General features: G+C 43.0%; 1 protein-coding gene across 1 annotated transcript in view; it reads left to right on the top strand.

The window, feature by feature from the left end:
* Positions 1–22,463, top strand: part of ADCY5 (adenylate cyclase 5) — a 274,316-nt gene that overhangs the window by 180,432 nt on the left and 71,421 nt on the right. Inside the window, exons 2-4 of the mRNA XM_069064945.1 lie at positions 2,905–3,054; positions 9,752–9,873; positions 22,175–22,286. Of these exons, the coding sequence (XP_068921046.1) occupies positions 2,905–3,054; positions 9,752–9,873; positions 22,175–22,286 (384 nt within the window). The remainder of the gene's footprint in view (positions 1–2,904; positions 3,055–9,751; positions 9,874–22,174; positions 22,287–22,463) is intronic.

Raw genomic sequence — 22,463 nt, 5'->3', positions numbered from 1 at the left:
TTTCTTTCTTTCTTTCTTTCTTTCTTTCTTTCTTTCTTTCTTTCTTTTGTCTCTTGGATCTGTCCCTTAACAATCCCTCTGCTACTACCATAATTCTTATTACCTCATGCCCTTTAACTCCCTAATAACTCCCTAACTGGTCTTCCTGTCTTCAACCTTTGCCTGTTGTAATCCCTTCTTCAAAGTTTTGACAAATTCATCTCCCTAAAAGGCTACTTTCATTGACCTGCTCAGAAATCTTAAGTTGCTCACTATTGCCTTTAAGATGAAGTCCACAGTTCTTAGCCTATTATTCAAAACTTGTTACAATCTGCTTTTCCAAATGTACACCTCAATAGTCCCCAATTAAGCCTTTCACCTCAAATCATACATTTCTATATAATGATTTGCCTCTACATTTTTTCTTTCTCACCTCTATCTGCCTGTCCAATCGCCATTCCCTCCCACCCCCCATCTCAGTTTACATTCTGTGTTTCCTGTGAAGTTTAGAAGTAATCAGGCTGATAACCCGAGCTTGATCATTCACTTCAGGTCTGAATCTTCATTCATCTTTGTTCTCAAAATAAGTAGAAAGCTGCAGGCATTCCTTAGGTAGAATACTGAAACTCAGTGGGTGGTCCAGACAGGAAGATGGGTTTCAAAATAGGAAAACTCAAGGATTGAAATAAGTTGAAATACTATCTTAGAGCTATAAGTAAAAACCTGGTCTTAATAGTGTCGTGAATATGGTTCAAGAAAATCAAGTGGGCCAGAAGTATAAGTAGGAAGTCAGAAGCCTGAAATTGTAGACCTGTAGGAGAGAGATAAAGGAGACATTTACAAAGACAGGGATGGCCTAAAAACTCAAGGGAAAATTTTGAGGGAGCATATAGGGAAGTGCCTTCCTCATTCAGATAGATTAGAGACAACATATTTACACATTGTTGAGAGGTGGAAAGGATCTTCACAACCATCCAGTCCAACCCATGCATAAGAGGAATCTCCTATATAACCCGCATGACAAGTGGTGATCTAGCCCTCTGTCTGAAGACTTCAAGGAGGAGGAAGCCTCCCCCTTGAGACAGCTCTTTCCACTTCTGGACAACTCCCATCGTCGGGCACCAGAGAAGGACCACAATCGGCCAGGAAGACTATAGATCAGAAATTTGACACTTCTCAGTTCCAGTGAGGAAGACCTTGGTGTCCAATAATTCCTAAAGAGAAAATGGAACAAGATTCTGGGTGGAAATTGAGGATTCCAGTAGACTGGGAGCTGTTTGTGCGAGGGATTGAGGATAGTATCAGACCTGCAAGTGGAAACTCAAATTTTCCCATAGTTAGAAGTTTGGTCTCTTTGCTTATTAGCATTTAACCTAGACAGACTTCAGGTGGGAGAAGCATAGTTGAGACAGAGTGCCTCATAAGCCCCAGCAGCCAAGCCAATCTTGGGCCTTTAGCTGTTCAAGTTTGAACCAGAAATCTGCAGATTTGTTTCTTTCTTTGTGTTGGTAGGTCTTTTTCCTCACTTGGTTTCCTATTAAAATTTCCTTTCAAGAAATCAGAGACATAACCTTGTCTGAACTAGGGGAAAAAAGGAATTTTCCCACATCTTGGTCAGGATTGAATGGGGATACATATGCTTCCTACAGCAAGAATTCTTAACCTTTTTTATGTCAAAGACCTCTTGGGCAAAGAAGCCTAGTACACCCCTTCTCAGAATAAGGTTTTTAAAGGCATCACATAAATTACAAAGGAAACCAAAGGTTAGTGAAAATAAAGCTGTAATTTTTCCCCCATCCAAGTTCTTCCCAGAGACTGGAGATCGATTATGTTAAGAATCCCTGCCCTGGAAATAGTTATGGTGGTAACAAGAGACTGCATTAGGCATTTGTTGTTGTTCAGTCATTTTCAGCTGTATCTGACTCTTGGTGACCCCATTTGGGGTTTTCTTGGCAAAGATACTGTAGTGGTATGCCATTTCCTTCTCCAGCCCATTTTACAGATAAGGAAACTGAGGCAAACAAGGTTTAAGTGACTTACCCAGGGTCACACAGTGAGTACGTGTCTGAGGCCAGATTTTAGCCCAGGAAGAAGATGAGTCTTCCTGTCTCCATGATGGACATTCTACCCAATGCACTACCTAGCCTTCATAACAGCAACTTAATGAATATTTGTTGAATAAAGGATGTAGAGAGAGAGAGAACTGAAAGGGTGTGTGGAACAATTTACACCAAGTCTGTCATTTGACAGAAGAGAGAGCCAAGATCAAGTGACTTGTTTAAGGTCACACAGGTAGTTTAGTGCCCAAAGCTGCCTTCAAGCCCAGGTCTCCTCACTCAAGTGACCCTACTTCCCTAAACAGCAGGAAATTGCTGAATGTCTGTTGATAGAATGACTGACACCGATGTCCAATTGAATTCACTAAGCATCACTCTGCATGGCACAGTCACACCTCCAGTGTCCTTTAATTGTGTAATTCCTCCCCCAAACACATACCCTGTGTGTCCTTTTCACTACCCCACTAATGAATTCAACCTTTGATTTGTAGCCAGGGTAAATATTGAATCTGTTCTATGTATGTGTTTGGTGGTTATTATTTAATTATCCCTATGTCTTTATGGACTATTAACATTAGACCAGCCCTGGAATTTAGGAAGCAAGACCTGAACCCAGATGAAGTCAGGGAAGAAAATCAAGAAGAAACAGTCTATCCTTGGCATCTCTGGTCCCTGATTGGGGATCCCACAGAATTCTGATTTGGGGCACTCTGAGTCCTGAGGAGCAGGACTTTGAACATGGCCTATAGAGTGCTGTGGGTAAAAACAGGCACAGGCTATATTTGAGGTTATATGACCCTTGTGTTTTTCAGGCTACATGGGCCAAATGCCAGGTCGACACTAACTTGTCTTTATTTCTGTATTGCAGCTTGTCTCCAATGTCCTCATCTTCTCTTGCACCAACATCGTGGGAGTATGTACCCATTACCCAGCGGAGGTCTCCCAAAGACAGGCCTTCCAGGAGACGAGGGAATGTATCCAGGCTCGCTTACACTCACAGAGGGAAAACCAGCAGCAGGTGAGGTGCTCTGAAGATGAATCCCTTCCCCTGCCCCTTTCTTTTTAAGAAAAAAAAAAAAGTCATTCACCTCCCCCCCAAAGAACAAGCATATATTTTCTCTTCCTCCCACCTTATCCTCTCCCTTTACTGGAAAAAGGAAAAGAAAACTCTTGCAACAAATATGCATAGCCAACAAAACAAATTCCCCCACAATCTGTGTCTAAACTTGTGTGGATCACTGGGTCCATCACCTTCTCTGCAGGAGATAGGTAGAATTCCTCATCCCCAGACCTCTGGAATCATTGTGTGGCCAGATAGAGGCTGAGCCAAAAGCAAGAGAACAATTAGGAAATAACAGCAATATTGTAAAGACAACTCTGAAGACTTAGGAACTCTAATCAATACAATGACCAACCTCCCCTTGCCCTTCTGTGGCCTCCATTTTGCTTGGGCAGGACAATAGAGTGAGTTATTCTAGGCCTTTGCTGGTAGGGTGGGGATTAGAAACCCTGCTAGCTGGGTATATGGGAGCCTCCCTGCCCACCTCTCCTGTGTTCTTTTCACCTTGAACACAAAGCCTTTTGCTTCACTTTCCCTGGTCATGGGTTTGGGCCCCAGCTGACATGGGAATGTTTTCCATGGAAAGCAACTGGCATTCCTGACTCTGTGGGAATCTTTTTCTTTGGGTACCCTGGAGAGAGAACTCAACCCACTGACTTTCCTTCCCTGACCCCCCTCCCTCCCAGCCTGACTTCTGCCCTCCCTTTTATAAATAAACCAAATAGGCCTTTGGATGCAGAAATGTGAGTCCCCAAAATGCCTCTGCTCCATATACCACTGTCCATCCCTTCCCTGGGCAGCTGGTGTACAAATGAGTGGGAGTGGTACGAGGGGCATGGGTGGTAAGTCTTAGATTCCTGTGCTCTTTATTATCAGAAACTGATGACTTATAGGAAACGGTGGATTTGGAGTGAGGGGTAGGGATAGTCAGTCCTTCCCAGTGATTCACCTTGTATATAAAACTTTGAACAAAATTCTGGGAATTTGGAGCAAAGAGGAAGGGCTATCAAAGAAAGAACAGTCTTTACCTGCAGGGAGGTCTTAGTTTAATGGAAGAGCTAGGGGAAACATACAGGATGCCACACAGAATGTGGATGCAGCCTGGAACTCCCCCAGAGGACAATGGCTTTGCCTCTGTTCTTGGCACATTGTATCTGAGCCTTGCTCAGCTCCCAGGGGCTGGCTGAGAGACCATCCCTCCTTCTCTTACTCTTACTGGGAATTATGCATTTATAGTTTTAATAGAAAGGTAGCTAGGTGGCACAGTGAATAGCACATGAGACCTGGAGTCAGGAAGGCTCACCTTCCTGAGTTCAAATCCAGCTTCAGATACTTAATAGCTGTGTGACCTTGGGCAAGTCATTTAATCCTGTTTGCCTTAGTTTCCTCATCTATAAAATGAGCTGGAGAAGGAAATGGCAAAACATGCCAATATCTTTATCAAGAAAACCCCAGATGGAGTCCTGAAGAGTCAGAAAGGACTGATAACAATTTTAATAGGGATTAGGAGAGAGAATAGAACAGGAAGGCCCTGTGATTTCATTAATAAACTCCCAGACAAGGAAGGAAACTATTAAAGCAGTCAGCACCTTCTCTGCAACTGGTAATGTTAGAGAGTTTTCTAGAGCATCAGGCGGCACAGGGCCACACAGCCAGTATGCATCAGAGGTAGAAATTGAACCCAAATCTCCTTGGATCAGAGGCCTACTGTCTATCTACTATACCTAAAATAGGTACCTCTAGTCTCAAACTCAACATTCAGTCAGGATCGGCCTCTTTTGGTCTTTTCCCATTTGTCTCTTCTCTTCTTTCTCAACTCAAGGCAACGGACCTTTGTTAGGAATCTACCATGTGTATGGCACCCCTCTAGATCAGAGAATATAATTAGGAAAAACAATATTGTCCCCATCACATAAAGAGCTTTCGGGTGAATGGAGGCAATACCCTTCAACAAACACAAGGAAGCATGATACAAAACAGAATGGGAAAAAGGGCAAAGGATTGAGGCAAACTGAGTGCTGTAAGAAGATGGAGATCCCTTTCCCAGCCCCTCAAAGCTGGTTTATCCTTGACTGCACAAGCACAGATCAACCTTTCAGGGTATTAGATCTTTCAGTCCATTGTTTGACCTCAGCCTCTATTAGCATATCCCTGATTCCATTACAGTTTCATTCCTCTGGCCTGTGCCTGTGAGGACAGCACCCCTCCAATCCACACAGTGGTTTCTTGGGTAGGGCCATAGGATCTCAAGGCATAGAGGTCAAGAGGTTCTACTTTTTGACAAGACATTAATTTCCTTCTGCTTTTGCCAAGCATCCCTGGTCCCTCTTTGTTTTTTGTTTTTGTTTTTCTTTATGAGGCATATAGCTAGTAAGTGTCTAGTGTCTGAGGCTAGATTTGAACTCGGGTCCCCCTGACTCCAAGGCCAGTGCTCTATCCACCGTACTACCTAGCTGCCCCTGCCCTCTTGGGTCAGTGCCCATTTAGTGACTACAGTAAGTGCAAGGCAATGAATGCTGATTTGGAGTTTTTCTCTTGGCCTAGTCTAGGGAAAAGAAATGAGAATAGAGGTGGGGGTTCTCAGGGGGCAATGGTGTGGGTAGGACTGAGAACTGCTCTGACACGGCCCCAGGAGCAGGCCTGGGTCTGCCCACGTCTCATACTGATTTCTGCAGTCCTTTCTCACTGCCCCCAGACGCTAGAGCTCTCCCTCCCTAACCTACCTTGTGCATGTTTATATAAATGTATCTACATCCATGTTCTCTGCCTGGATAGAATGCAAGGTCCTTAAGGGCTGGGGTTGTTTCATTTTTGTCTTTGTAGTATTTAGCAGAGGGGCAGCTAGGTGACCCAGTAGATAGAATGCTGGGCCTGGGGTCAGGAAGACACTTACTAGTTGTATGACCCTGGGCAAGTCACTTAACCCTATTTACCTCAGTTTCCTAATTGGTAGAGTGAAATGGAGAAGGAAATGGCAAACCGCTCCAGTATCTTTGCCAAGAAAACTTCAAATGCGGTCACAAAGAGTTGGACCTGACTGGAAAGACTCAACAATAAGAAGTGTTTATCATAATGGCTGGCACACAGGAAATGCTTAATAGATTCTTGTTAACTGATTGTACTTATATGATCTTAGTCATACGATATTAGAGGGAGAAAGGATCTTATAGATCATCTAGTTAAATCTTCTCATTTGCAGATAAGGAAACTGAGGCCAGGAGAAGGGAAGCAATTTACCCTTGCTCATACAAGGTAATTAGTACTAGACTAGAACCCAGGTCTCCTGATTTCCATTTCCAGGCCTCTTGTTGCCTTAAAATTATTGCCTAGCTGTTTCATAGATCCACCAAGTATTTAAAGTGTGGTTACTGTGTGCTTAGAATTTCATTAGGCCCCAGTGGGTGACAGGGCCCCATCACTCAAGGAGCTTAGAAACTAGCTGGTTGGCAGGCACACAGGGAACACTTAGCAAGCAAGATAATTAGCTTAGCTCAGAAGAGGCAGGTCATGCAGTGAAAAGATTGGAGTCTGAATACCTGGATTCAAGCTCAAGCATTTTGCCTCTTATAGCTGTGTGAGCTTGGGCAAGTAATTTATCTCATCTATAAAATGGGAAGAATGGTGGTACTTATCTTGATGAGTTGTTGTGAGGATCCCACCCCCTGTTCTTCCTCCTCCTTACCCCATTTTCCTCCTGGATTCAAGTTGCTTTGAAACCACCTTCCCTAATCCTTCAGGTCACCATGACACTGTAACCTTGGTGGAGAGCTTACCAAGTGGGTGGTGTGGAGAGGGCTGGGCAGAAAGGAAAGCCACAAGGCCACGTGAAGGAGTTTGCTAATAATGAACCAAGAATTAGGAACATGGCTTTGGCATTTCATCACATGTGTAATCCTCCATTCACTACAATTCCACGTTTTCTTTGAAAGCTATTGTTATTGGTGAAGCCTGGAGCAGACAGGGGAGACTTTGTGTAAGAGGATGGCAAGGTTTTGAATGGGTGACCTGGAGGGACAGACATAAGCCAGGTCAGAGAGGTGTATTCCTAGGGCAGGAATTTTCGTTTGATAGTGTTGTGGTCTAGGGGTGCTAGGAACCCCAAAATCCCAGGGTACAAGGTAGGGGTATGCCTTGAAAGAATCTGACCACTCAAGCCTTCTTCCAGTCCAAGTAGTGAATTGATTGTAACAGCAACAGGAGCAGGGAAGACTCCTAGTGAATCTGTTATTTATGACACCAGTAGGAGGGGGTCAGATTTTAAGCATCCGAGCATTTGATGAGGATGGAACTGATATTTTTATACAGAAAGACTGTCGGAAGATCTGGATGGGATCTAGGAGTAGCAAGTAAACTCATTAAGTAATCAAGGTGGGCTGGGGCAGGCCAGATGCCTCAGGCAAATGCCAGGGACTGGGCTGTGTGGGGAAGTCCAGGGCATTTTAGGGATCTATCATTAGCACCCCGTCAATAAGGTAGGTTAGAGGGAGTGGTATTGTAGCTGAGGAATGACATGATAAAAAAAAAAAAGTCCCGTTAGGAAGATTAACTGAGTAGTGATGTTCAGGGTAGATGGGAGAGAAATGTCAGAAAAAGGCTTCGAGTGGAAGGTGATGAGCAGGTGACGGAAGCAGTGCCTTGAAGAGGATAGCATGGACAGGTGGCGGGTGCTTCGAGTGATGAGAAGCAGGCAAAGGTGGCAGATGGCATGAGATGCCACTTGGATTGAGAAGAAGGCTGAGTCTCCCTTATCTCCCATTCAGTCAGCAGATGGGAAAAGGTATGGTTTCTATAGGCCAGGAAACCATATGGTTTCCATTGTGGTGAGTGTGCTAGCCAGGAGAGAACAGGGTCTAATTTGGGAGGGGTGGCCAAGAGAAGGAGGATGGGAAAGCACATTGACCCTAGAGTCAGAGGTCAGGGCTTCTGATCCCACCCTAGTCATAACAGCGTGACCTCAGGTAATTCCATTCGCTGGGCTTAGTTTTCTCACCTATAAAATAGGGGGATTGTACTGGGATAGTTTCCAAGGTCTCTTTTAGCTTTGTGAGGTATAAAAAATTTAAGAGACTTAGTTTCTGGGTAATTAATCATTTTATTAATCATACTAGCAGATAATTAATAAAAGGGGTCAGTGGCATTCTCCATTCCCTCATGGAACCCACTCAATGCTCATATGCCCTTGGAAGAGTGGGTGTTCCTGAGGGTGGCAATCAACTCCGATTGGCTAACAATTAATAAGAAGAATGAATATTATGAGAAGTGCACCTAAATAGGGGATTGGAGGAATGTGACTTTGATTATGTCATTTCCTTCCAGACCACCCCAGCCTTGGGCACTCTAAACAAAAGATCTACGCCCCCTCCCCTCCCCAAGCCTGAGTAGAACACAATGGGTCAGGAATTCATCTTAGATTAAATTCTTTGTAAGTTTCTCTAGTTGGATGGGGCAACAGCTCATCATCCCCCCCTGCTCTTCAGAGAACTAAGCTTTGACCTAATCTCCAAATGAAGAAGGGAAAAAATTCTGTATTTCCCCAACATTAATAATTGGTTATTTAGTAATCATTTCTCTCAGCTTTATGTCTATAATATGCATTTGCAATATATAATATCTATATATTATATACTACCTATATATTATATAATATAATACCTATATGTAATATGATATCTATGATCTTTATCAATATGAAAAAAGGAAGATTCTTAGTAGGAAATAAGAGGAGTTGGGAAGAGGCAGACCTGGAGGGTTGGATGGGTGTGAAAGTTTGCTTGGAGGCAGTAGGACTGAGAAGTTTGTGCTTAGATTGATGGATTTAGAGAACAGGAATCAACAGGTTCTGTAGATAGTCACACAATGCAGACAAAGTTAGAGGCAGAGAGAAAGGGAAACCAGGAATAACCGATACCATTTATCATGGAATAGGAATAATTAACTAGCAGTAAAAACAGACACATGGAGGAGAAATGGTTGGGGGGAGGATGGACTGGGTCTACATACAAACACAGACATAGAACCTTACTTGAGTAGAACCTGACTGATCCCCAATCCCCACGCCAATCTGTTGGCAATGATGATTGAATTCTGCGATGGAATGACTTAGAGAATTGGCAAAAAGGGAAGATGATAGAAATAAATCTTGCTTCTCCATCAGAATTGTACTCCTGAGAGTCAGTGTGGCATAGAGTGGATAATAGGGAGCTGGCCGCTGAGTCAGGAAGACCTCAGTTCAAATCCTAACTCAGACGCATTGTTTGTCTGAGTCATCTCGGGGCTCTGTCAAGTCAACAAACATTGATTAGGCACTTACTAAATTGAGAAGCAGGTGCTGATCCTCATTGGTGGAAACAGTCTCCTAGCTAGGAGTTTCCCATATCAGTGAAATTCCAGTTCTTTTTAAAACAAAACAAAACAAAAATATTCTCCCCAATCGTTCTCAGGGATGCTCTCTGGCTCCCATGCTCCCCCTGGTGGGAGCCGTGTAGAGTGCAGCCCTAGAGAGCCTGTCCTGTTCTCATGGTTACTATGAGATTTTTTGATGGAAGCACATTAAGGAAGGCCTAGCCTGTGCCCAAGAGGAGACGTCCCAGGGAGGAAAGCAGGCCTAGAGGCAGGTATTAGGAGCAATGATGGTTCTGTCTGCTTCTCTCCCCAGGAGCGTCTCTTGCTGTCTGTCCTTCCCCGTCATGTTGCCATGGAGATGAAAGCAGACATCAATGCCAAGCAGGAAGATATGATGTTCCACAAGATTTACATCCAGAAACATGACAATGTGAGGTAGGGGAAGGGCCAGGGGAGGGGAGTTGGGAAATGGGGGGAGGCAAACTGAGGGTAGTGGGAGATGGGGCTCCAGAAAGGCAGTTGGTGATGAACTCATGATAACTAGCATTTATATAGTGCTTTAAGGTTTACAAAGCACTTAGCACATGTTATCGCATTTGAGCCTCATAACAGCCCTGTAAAGGTAGTTATTGTTATTATTATCTATTATTATCATCTTTGTTTCACAGACAAGGAAACTGAGGCTTAAAAAAGAATTTAAGTGATTTGTCCAGGGTAGCGTAACTAATACCTTTCTGAGGTGAGATTCGAACTCAGGATTTCCTGAGTCCAACTCTAGCACTCGATCCACCAGGGCCACCCAGCTGACCGATAGAGATCAATGGAGCTACAACTCCCAAACCCATCCACTGCATAGAAGCAACAAGTTCAGATGTTTTGATTAAAAGAAGAAACCCTGGGGCGACCAGGTAGCACAGCGAGTAAGATCACCGGCCCCAGTGTCGGGATGACCTGGGATCGAATCCGGGCTCAGACACTTAGCACCCACCCAGAAACACCTGGCTGTGTAACCTTGAGCAAGTTACTTAACCCCAATTGCTTAGGGGAGGCCAGGTGGCTCAGTGAGTAAGAGCACCGGCCCCAGGGTCGGGATGACCTGGGATAGAATCCGGGCTCAGACACTTAGCACCCACCCAGAAACACCTGGCCGTGTAACCTTGAGCAGGTTACTTAACCCCAATTGCTTAGGGGCGGCCAGGTGGCTCAGTGAGTAAGAGCACTGGTCCCAGGGTCGGGATGACCTGGGATCGAATCGGGGATCAGATACTTAGCACCACATCCAGAAATAACTGGCCGTGGAACCTTGAGCAATTTACTTAACCCCAATTGCTTTAAAAATAATAATAATAAATAAAAGAAGAAACCCTGTACGGTTTTTAGATTCATTATCTTAGTACCTCCTCCTCCTTCTGGTTTGATGACCTGGGGAGCTGTTGGCATCTAATTAGTTTTGTGTCTTGTGATGGTTCTTGATGGGTGGAGAGATACAGAGGAAAGGGGCTGAGACCTAGCCCAGTTCTTGAGACCCCGTTAGCCCAGTGAGAAAGCCTGGAGTCCTACTGCAAAGGATCCCCCAGTCTAAAAGGGCTGAGAGCAGACCCAGAATCCAGAGCAGTCACAGACCGCAAAGACAATGAAAATGGATTCAGATTACGTGAGTTCCATGGCTCTGTGCTGGATGGAATAATGTGACTGGTAGAGCCCATCAGGGAGAGTTTCCTGGTGAGGCTGAGAATACCTTAGTGAACAGGGGACCCACTGATTAGCTCTCACTCTAGAGAGCATTTTTCTCCACAGGCAAGGAATCTACGAATACAGGTTCAGATTAGAGTTGAGGGGGTAGAAGGGCACTTTGAGAAAAGGAAAGAAGAATTATCCCTTCATTTATTCATGTAGTCAACGTTTGCTATGCCGATTGGGATTATACTTAATCACAGATTAATTTATTGGTTATTTCTACTGAGAGAGAGGACCATTCCCTCTCACCCAATTTCTGAGTGTTTCAGTCGTCAAAGCACGCTGATACCGAGACAGGAAGATCAGAGTTCAAGTCTTACTAATAACATATACTGACTGCTAGATCCAGGGCAAACCACTGAACCAGGTGTCCCCTTGCATTTGTACAGTTTACTCTAAGGTAGTTCATGGAATCAAAGCTCTGGGTCCAAAGTAAAAAGTCTGATTAGACCTAAGTGGCCTTAACCAGTCTTCCCTATGGGAGGCCCAATGATTGGAGGAGTATGGGCATGGGCTAGAGGCTGAGCCCCATAGGGATCAGACTGGAGGCATCACAGTTTCATATCCTTCTTACAGATTTTCAGTTTTGGGGAAGAGAGGAATACCTGAGACCACTTTTCCCAGCTTCAGTTAAGAAAAACTTAGCTTCTCTGCCTGACTTGAACCTTTTATTAATAAAGATGGAATATCAATTTTCCCTCTTCTCTTCCTCTCACATGGCTAAAGAATCATGCCCAAAAGCCCCTTGTCATTAGAAGAGTGTTAAAATAGCTTGCCTCCTAGGAAGATATCATTCACCTACAAGAATCAAGGGCTCCTTTCATGGACGGAGTCTATGGGAAGGACCTGGGGAGCCTCCAGGGCAACCCCCAGCATCCCCTAAAGAAGGGGAAAAAGAATTTGTCTCCCAGCCTCTATGTGTGTGGGTGGGTTCATATGTGTGCTGCACATGCTTGCACTCATCAAAGGAACCTGGATTCTTCAACCTGAAGAAAAGGAGGCTGGGGAGTGACTTCATAATAACATCCATCAAAGCTCTGCAGGGTTGTTACATGGAGGATGGTGACCTGCTGTTCTCTCTCTCCCACTAAGTATGCGACCAGAGAAGAAATGAGTTGATGATGTTAAGTACGAGAGAGACAGATCAAAGGAAGGGGGAAGCAGGTCCTGGGGAGACATGTTGTTTGGATTGGTTCAGGGGTGAAAAAAGACAGAAATAGGAGAGGAAGAACCAGAGGCCCAGCTTTGTTGGCCTAGTCCTACCAATATGTCTAATAATCTGCAATTAAAACTAATGCATAATGGGTAATTCCCTGGGAAGGGCTCAGTGATGCCTGGAAGAAACATATTGGGTGTTTTAATGACATATAATCAACAAAAGGCTAAGGCAGGCTGGACAATTGAATGCATGCAGGGATCCCTCTCCTCCCTGGATGTGTAGGAGAGCCTGTTGCAAGAGGAACTAATATGCTTTTAACACTGGTGCTGGGTTTGTCTGAGGAGGTGGGGTCATTCCTGAAAGATCCCAAGTCTTGAGACACTCAAACCATTGCTATTTCCCCATTGAGTGTTTATTTCTTAATTGTAGAGACAGTTTGATTTTTTTCTTTGAATCCTCAGCCCCTGCTACAGGTATCTAAGTGTGTTTGTTTGAGTTTGTTTGTTGAGTGGCCAAGTTCCTTCTTTCTCTGGTGTCTACAGGTTCTGTGCTTCCCTTCCTTACTCCTTCCCCTCCCCTGTGAAAATAACATTGGCTATGCCTAAGCAAATGTCCCATTGCCCTCTGGAAGGTATAGCTTGGCCATCAGGGTCAGGGGAGAAGTAGATTGTGCCCTGTGGACTCAGGTCCTGAGACAGGATGCTTCTCATTGAGCCAGAACTGTGCTCAGATGGAAGCTCCCAGTATGCAGTCTTGGATGGACACCAGGATGAACAGGGTGTATTAATAGGACACTTTAGAGACACAGGTAAGATGAAGACCTCAACCCAGGTCACGATAATAAGATACAGAACTAGGAAACACAAGTTAGCTTGGCTCCTCACCATAATGAGATAGGGCTGTGTAAGAATGTGTGTCCAGAAGGCAAAGGTCATCCAGAGTGATGGGCAGTTAGGTCAGTGCAGCTTAAGGTCTCAGGCAGGTTAGGATTAGGGAAGGTAGGAGATTAGGTAACATGGTGTCAGCAAGGCATTAGGAAGCCTGAAACAGGATCAAGGAGAACTCTCTTGGAGTTGATGCATCGACAGGGGCTCAGGAGAGCCTTTTATCCTGGGCAGCTTCAGACTGCCTCATCAAATGCCCCTCCCAGGTAAGAACTGGTTAGGCCTTACTGGACCCTGATCAGATAGGGCATGTACAGCCTTCCTGATGGCACAGGATGGTCTTTGACAACCTTGGCCATGTCTAGAGGAAGGGTTGTACCTTTTGGTCAGGGTTGGTGGCCTTCTAGGAAATCCCAGGAGAACTAATGGGTGAGATGCAAAAATTCAGAAAACAGAGTCCCAGTCTCATCTTTGCTGCTAAGTTGCTGTGTGACCTGTAACAATTCACCCCACCTCTCTGGTCTCCAGTTCCCTCAGCTGTAAAGCTGCTCTGGTTGGCCTGTAATTGACTCTCAAATACTGATTCCCTAAGATTCTAATACTGAAGCTCCCTGGTTCTCTTCCTTGATCTGCCTCAGTTATCATACTGACTGATGACAACAGTAGTTCCAGCTCAGTTATCTGTGCATGACTTACGCACTTTGGGGGCCGTATGTGGCAACTGCTTTGATTCTAGGCAGCTCCCCTAATCATCAGTTGATGGAAACCCAGGAGTTACAAACCCAGTGCAGAAAACTGAGAATTGACTGTAATGGTCAACAAAGATTCACTCAGCAGCTGTAGTGGACCCAGAACTGTGCTGAGCACTATGGGAAATGGAAGGCTTTAGATGACCAGAAGAGAAACTCTCTGACTGTAGGCACAGCCTGGCTTTTGATCTCTCTTCCTCTCTCCCTGAAGTAAATGAAAGGTCCTTGAGGGGAAGGACTGCTTCGCTTCTTGTCTTACCATCCATAGCAGTGCCGGGTACATACTTGGGATGTTATAAATGCTCATTGAATCGCCCTGAATTGCCTTGTACAGTAGGTGCTATAATAGACATTGAATGAATGAGAAAGAGAGACAAGGTTCCTGTCTTCAGGGAACTGCAGTCTGGTTGAGTTCTATAAGATTAAGGCTGTCAAGGGACTAGAGTCAATACAAGGCTATATGGAATCAGGTACTAGGTCGTATTGTTCAGGCTGTAGAAATGCTATAGAAAATCAGAGAAGGGAACAAATGTTGCCAAATGTTCCTGTGGTAAGTGGGAACTCTCTAGGAAAGGATTCATGAGGGAAGTGGGAAACTAAGGGATGAGTGACATTTGATAGACAAAAGGGAGGGGGAAGGGTGTATCGGTGGCATGCACCAAAGAGCATGGCGCCATGAGCTGGGCCTGCCCTTGGCCAAAGCCAAACACAAATCCCCCCCACACACACACACTCCACTTACCTTCTCTTTGCTGCATATGGTAACCATGGGCCCAATTCATGCCCTTCCTACTCCAAGAAGTTGATAAAATGAGTATAAAGAAAATGCCCTATGTCGACTAGTCTGAATTGTCACCAGGAAACAAGGCTTTCTCCCACACTTTCCAGCTGCAGAAAAAGAGGGCAAGGGGAGGGAGGAAGTATTTGATCCTCACAACGACCCTGTGAGACAGATGCTGCTATTGTCCGTGTTGTATAGGTGAGGAGAGTGAGGCAAACAAAGGTCGAGAGACTTGTTCGAGGTAGTAAATGAAGGAGGACAAATTTGAACTCGGATCATCCTGACTTTGGGCCTACTGCTCTAGCCATCGCACCACCTGGCTGCCCTGTTATACATATATGAGCCACTGTTACAAATATTTTGGTGTGTTTCTTCTATCTTTGATCTTGGGGAGTATGCTTACTAGTTGTACCACACACGCCACACATACGTGCAACACGTGTGTGTAATGCATGCTCACACGTGTGTGTGCATACATGCATGCGTGTATACATCAAAATGCTTGTCTTTTCATCTGTTTAGGAGGGGCATTTAGGCGCTGTAGCAGATAGAGGTCTGGTCCTGGAATCAGGAAGACCTGATTTCAAATCTGGCCTCTGACGTTTTCTAGCAGACTGTGTGACCCTGGACAAGTCACTTTACTTTTGTTCGCCTCAGTTACCTCAACTATGAAACATAGATAATAATAGCACCAGTCTCACAGGGTTATTGTAAGGATCAAATGAGATAATATTTGTAAAGGTATACTATATGTATATGTGTGTGTATATAGTATCTGTTTTTATACACATATACATATATATTTTCACATACATACATATACGTGTATATATAATTTAATTATTTTTCTAGTATAAATTCCGATTCTTTTCCAGAGCTGTTAGACTAATCCAGAGGATCACAGATTTGCACCTGAAAGGGGCTTTAGAAGCCTTCTACCCAACCCCTTTATTTTACAGTTGAGGAAATGTAGCCCAAAGAATTTAAATGACGGACCCAAAGTCACACACATAGTAAGGGATAAAAACAAGATTCAAACCCAAGTCCTGAGTCTAGAGTCACCATACTTCTCTGCTGACAGTGTCTCCATGTAACTGTATTCCTATAACCCTTCCAACATGTACCATTTTTGTCTTTTTGTAATTTTTTCAGTCATGATAAGTTTGCTAAGATTATTCATGAATAAGTAGACCTTAAGTGTGGGCTAATCTATTAATTTGTACATTGTTAAAAGTCTGAACCCAACCTCTAAAACTTAATGGGTGAGAGGTTGAGCAATTCTGGCCAACAGACCAAGTATTCTGCTGTTTGCTTTTAGGTATTCAGCAATGGAACTTACCGAACTCAGCTTATGACTAATCAGAAACCTCTCTATGCTAGAAGAGAAATGTGCCTTTGATTCTGGCAGAGGAGTAGGGGGAAATATCAAGGCTATAGAATATTACAGAATCAGAATTATTTAAACCTTGGGAAAAGATTCCAACAATCTTTTAGACCAATGCCACCAATTCCACAGATGAGGAGACAGGTCCAGAAAGCCCAGACTTTCCTAAAGTCACATACCTAGCTAGAAATCAGACTATAAATAATCACATCTCTCATGTTACAGTGGAAAGAATACTGGCTCAGGTGGATCTGGGTTCAAATTCTACGTCTGATGTTTATTCCCTTGGTGACTTGAGCAAGTTAATTAATCTTCTTGTGCATCATTTTCCTCATCCATAAAATGAGGAGGTTAGACTAGATGGTCTCCGAGGTCTCCTTGAGATATATGCTTTTGTGTGGCATCCATATCAAACTAGTTACGGGAACTGGAAGAAGAAGGAGCTCTCTGGCCCATCTCCCCCCATCCAATCCAGGTACAAATCCTCTGCCTTTTATACCCTGGTAGTACCTCTGAGCTACAGTGTAGCCTACAGTGGTATTGGGGGCCAGGGGAGGGTAAGTGGGAGGGATGGTCCTGCCTACAAGCCAAACGCAATAACAAACTTAACTGCCCACGTTTCATCATCCTCATTTGGTGTCTTCCCATGAAGATCCAGCAGGCCCTTCTGGGTGTCTGTTACAGAAGCAGATCGTAAAAGATCTCTAGTGAGGGATAACCCACTCCATCCAGGAGATGCATTCCCCTTTGGGATAGATGTAAGTGTTAGGAATTATCTTCCTCTCTTTGGTCGCATGAGATGTGATGATGATCTGCTCGGCAGGGCCTGAGATGGTATTCCTCTGGATATATTTGGACATAGAGAAGTCGTCGGGACAAGAAGCTTGATTCAGTTCAATTCAGTAAACGTGGCCAGATGCTTCAAGATGCTACCCAGCTTTGTTTCCCACTTCTTTGGGAAAATAATGCTGACACATTACATATGTGTGGTGCTTTAAGGTTTGCAGATCACTTTCCTTTGATAATCCTGAAAGTCAGAGAGTACAAATAATATTGTTCCCATTTTGCAGATGAAGAAATTTAAGCTCTGAGAAGTAAAGTGACTTGTTCGTGGTCACACAGCTTGAAAGTAGCTGTGGCAGGATTTGAACTAAGATCTTCCAACCCAAATACAGCAGTCAACCTACTAAACCATATTATTTTGACTTTTCCCCATTTTGGGGCGGCTAGGTGGCACAGTGAGTAGAGCGTTGGCCCTGAAGTCAGGAGGACTGGAGTTCAGTTCCGGCCTCAGATACTTAACACCCACACAAAAATACTAGCCGTGTAACCTTGGGCAAGTTACTTAACCCCAACTGCCCTCCAAAAAAAAGCAAAAAAAAAAAAAAAGGTGACTTTTCCCCATTTCTTTACCTTTTCTGGCTGATGCTGTGTGTCTGTCTCTGGGACAGGGTCTCTGGCTTTTCCAGTCCAGGAGACCTTTTCTACTTTGTTCCTGTATAAAGTGATCACCCTTTTTGACTCCCCTGCCCCCCCCCACAATCCAGCACAAGACTTTGTTTCCTCTTCTAAGCCAAGGCAAAGCAGCAGTTGGGAGCTTTGCTCTCTGGCCACGTATTTGAAATGCAAACTGTTAAAATTCTGTTTCCTTTTGTTCAAACTATGAGATGGGGTTTCAGCTGGCCCTGACCTCAACTTACTTTGGGTTTTATGTCCTGGGGGTTGAAGGAGAACTTTTTGTAATTTCATAGACAGTTGATGCTTTTATGTAGATATTAAAGGAAAAGAAGAGAAAGAAGAAATGAAGAAAAGAGAATCCCTCTCCCGTCCTACCAAGATTACAGCCTTGGAAAGAGGGAAGGGACTACCAAACTGAAAGTCAGGGGGATGGACAGAATGGCCTTTGGAGAGCCCTGCTATCTAGGAATCCTGAAGATAGGAGACAGAGAGGGAGAACAATCTTTCTTTAAGTGGAGATTCTCAAGAGGGCCTTTGACTTCCTCAGTCAATTCTTCTTATGTGCATGCCCTTCCCATATTGTCTAAGTATGGGAGGCGAGATTGCGTGCCATGTCAAATGGCATGTTTCAAAGTTCTTTGGAAAACACCTTTCTTTGTTGTTATTGTGGCTGTTTTCTTGAGTTCCCATATAGAAGAGTTTTATTTGCTACTGATTCCTATGGGGGCAGGATGAATCATTACTATTATTGTTGTTATTATTTATATATTCATTAACATATACTATAACTATATTAATATTATTATAAATATAACATATTGCTTATATTGTATTAATATTAATAATAAATATTACCTTAAGGTTTGCAAAATGCTTTTACAATGATCTCATTTGATCTTCACAACAATCCCGGGAAGTGCTACTATTATCACCATTTTACAGATTAGGACACAGACTGACAGAGGTTTAGTGACTTGCCCAGGGTCACACAGCTAGTAAGTGTCTGAGGTCTTCCTCACCTAAGATTTCATGCTGATTCACTTCACTCTCACTCTATTTCTTGCTTTCCTTTCTTTTCCCATTCTTCCTCCTAGCCTTCCGTGTGTGTGTGTGTGTGTGTGTGTATGTGTGTGTGTATGGAGACACTAAATCTTTTATATAGCATTCTCTACATTGATCTAGGAGTATCAAAAAAAGGAACTTCCTTAAGGGTTTTTTTTTTTTTTGCTTTTTGGAGGGGGGAAGGTAGGGCAATTGGGGTAAGTGACTTGCCCAAGGTCACACAGCTAGTTTTTATGATGTGTCTGAGGCTGGATTTGAACTCAGGTCCTTCTGACTCCAGGGCCAGTGCTCTATTCACTTCACCACCTAGCTGCCCCCACTTCCTTAAGTTTCTAGAGGGAAATAAAATGGCTAGGATGAACAGGAAGCTGGGAAACAGAATAGGGCACACCACCATACCTAGAGACCATCTATATTTGCAGAGACTCTATTATGTTTGTACTTTTCTAGGTTAACATAAATGAGTTGTGACCTGGGCTCTTAGGTATTCTGCTCTGTGTCTAGGCATCATGTGTCAGGTTTGCTTTGAAATTCCGGACCCTTTGTTCCTGCAAATAAATTTCATTATTTTGTCTAGCTCTCTAAGCTGTCCTGCCCCCTTGGTTGTTTGCTTGATATACCATTAAATCTGTAAATTAATGTTAAGTTGTTGTTGAGACAGTTAGGTGGCACAGAGTATAGAGAGTTGGCCCTGTAGTCAGGAGGACCTGACTTCAGATCCAACTCACTTAACTCCTTGGTTCCTCATCTGTAAAAATGAGCTGGAGAAGGAAACTAAACCAGTCCACTATTTTTGCCAAGAAAACCCCATATTGGGTCACAAAGAGTTGAACACAACTGAACAAGTAGAACCATCATTTTTGTTTTTTTAGCACAGCCCAACCATGAGCAATGAATATATCTTATTATTTGTCATTTATTTCTTTAAAAAGTATTTAATAATTGCAATGTCTTGGTGGATATCTTCTTCATTTTGGATATTTTGCATGGAATTTCCATTTTGATTATTTCCTCCTGGATTTTTGTTATTGCTATAATGTAGCAACACTGTTGATTTTTGTGGATTTATTTTGCATCCTGTTACCTTACTAGAGTATTGTTTTAAATAGTTTCTTTGCTGATTTTCTAGAGTTCTCTAAATAAATTATCATGTCATCTCAGGCTGCATTTGAAAAAGTCATCCCTTAAAATTGCCATGATTCTTTATCTTCGTTTGTTCTATGTATGATTGTCAACCAGTGAATATTTATGGAAGATCCAGTATGTTCTAGAAGGAAGTAAGCTGTATTGATGATGATTAGGATTTAAAAATCTATTTTGAAAACTTTTGAGCTTTCAAAGTATATTATATAGACATGCATATGTATAATAACATTTTGAAAACATTAAAGTTTTATAAACATGTTTTATATTTTTATATATTATATAATGTTATATATTAAATATTATATGTTATATATACATATATACATATATTTGTTGTGATTTGACTCTCCCAACAAACCTGTGAATTAAATGAAAAAATTGAGATTTAGGACTTATCCATGGTCACACTGCTAGTTAAATTTTAGAGGTGGAATTTGTACTAGTACTAGTTTTAAAAAAAAAAAAAGAAGCAAAATAAATAGGAGACAGATCTCTTTCTCTGGTTAGCTTACCATCTTTTGAGAGAGACTAAGCCTATATACAGAATTGAATGGTTTACTTACAAAACAAAATATCCATTAATACAGTGTACACACTATATAGTCTGAGTCAGAAAATTCTGAAAGGACACTAGGGGGAGGGTTCCAGGGTTAAATTGGATAGGCTTCCTGGAGAATATGAATCATTAGGGTTTTCTTCCCTGTTCCCTAATGGACATTCATCTCCTCTCCTGGCCTTCCTTTTCTGGGACCTTCCCTAAATGCAGACACCTGGGGCCTGGTCTTGAGGCCACTATCAGTCTGTTGCTTTGGGTGGGAGGTAGGGATGGGGGAGAACAGAGAACAGGATCTGAGGAATGGGCCTGACACACACAAATGCCAGGCCTGCATTGCTACTGTTGATGAGGAAAATGGGAACCTCGCCTTGGCCAGCTTAGGAATCCCAACCCTGTGGCTGAATTGCTCGGGGTCATTTAGAAGTCAGGTCCACAAGTGGCTACAGGGGATTTTAGATGGGATAGCTTGGGTAGAATGGTCTTATATCTTGGGAAGCCCAAGTCTATAAGCTGGAAGACCTCTATTCGCTTTGTTGTTACATTGGCCGAGACCCCACCTCTCCCTATCCCCAGACTTGAGTTACCCCATTTGAACAATGTAAAACTAAGTGGTGGTAGCTAGAGCACAGGACCTGGAATCTGGAAGACTTGTTCATACCTGGCCTCAGACACTTTACTATCCAAGTAAACCTGAGCAAGTCACTTAACCTCAATTTCTTCCTTTGTCAAATAATTGTACTTACCTTCCAGAGTTGTGAGTAAAATGAGATACTTTAAAACGTTTGCCAGCCTTAAAGCACTATGTAAATTCTAGCTATCACCACCACCACCATCATTGTCATCATTGTTTAGCGTTTGTATAGAGGGTATAGTATCTCATTTAATTCTGACAACAATATTATGAGTCAGGCACTATTATTGTCCTCATTTTGTAGACAAGAAAATTGAGTCTGGAGGAAATTAAGTGACTTCTCCATCATCAAACAGCTAGTAAGTGAGGAAGGAATCAAACTTGTCTCCCTAACCCCAAGCCCAGAAGACTAACCACTGCACCATCCAGCCGCCTCTGTTGTAGAGAATTGTCCTTCCCTCTTCTTACCTCCTGAGTTCAGGATAAGGATATAATGAGATATAGAAGTGGACTTTGGGGAAAGGATAAGAGTGATAAAAAATGCAAGTATTATCCCCAGACTGTAAATAAAGGGAGAGAAGATAAGGGTAAATTAAAGAGTCTGTAGGCAATTGAAGGAAGCCAGTTCATCCAGTCCTGTGGCTTGTAGTTCCCTTTTATATATAATATAAATATTATATATAATAAATAATAAAATTTATCATTTAATTTATTATTTTATAATTACATATACAAATATTTTATTATATAATGACAAATAAATTCATAATAACAAATATAATATTCATTATTTAACTATTATTAAAACATAAATAAGTATAAAAATAAAGAGCTATTTATTCATAGGAGCATTTATTAAACTCCTGGGTACTGGGTAAGTTAGTGGAAATACAAAAACAAAAAGGGAAAATCCCTAACATCAAAAAGCTTACATTCAGCTGGGGGGAAGGGAAGTAACGTGTACAGAGTTATACAGTTCTGGTCTCTTGTCTCATTTCTCCTTCCACCACCATCACCTTAGTTTTTTCATGTATGTCCTATCCCCACCCCTCCAACCTAAACCCTCTCTTCCCCTCAATCCCACCCAGGCAGAGAAGCCCTAAAGCAGAGTTACTGTCCCTGTTCCTGGAGTCTCATCTCCCTTCACCTTTGTCTTTCTCTCTTCTCCCCTCCCTTTGTTTCTTCCCAGCATCCTGTTTGCAGACATTGAGGGCTTCACCAGCTTGGCCTCCCAGTGTACGGCACAGGAGTTAGTCATGACTCTCAATGAGCTGTTCGCCCGTTTCGACAAGCTGGCTGCTGTAAGTCGCCCCTCAGCCCTTCTCCTGCTGCTCTGAGGACTGTGTGGAAAGTATGATCTGTGTGGCCTTCCCCTAAGTCTAAAGCCTTCTGAGAACTTTACAGGAGTCCCTGTGATTCAGGACCCCCCAAAGTTGTGTCCCAAAATGTGACTGGAGAATCCCACCCACAGAAAGACT

Source organism: Petaurus breviceps, unplaced genomic scaffold (assembly GCF_028583685.1).
Source record: "Petaurus breviceps papuanus isolate PSGF00001 unplaced genomic scaffold, PetGlider_PUasm1.0 90654, whole genome shotgun sequence".
Classification (NCBI taxonomy): domain Eukaryota; kingdom Metazoa; phylum Chordata; class Mammalia; order Diprotodontia; family Petauridae; genus Petaurus; species Petaurus breviceps.
Note: the sequence above shows the minus strand (reverse complement) of the source record. Positions and strands in the feature narration are given on the sequence as shown.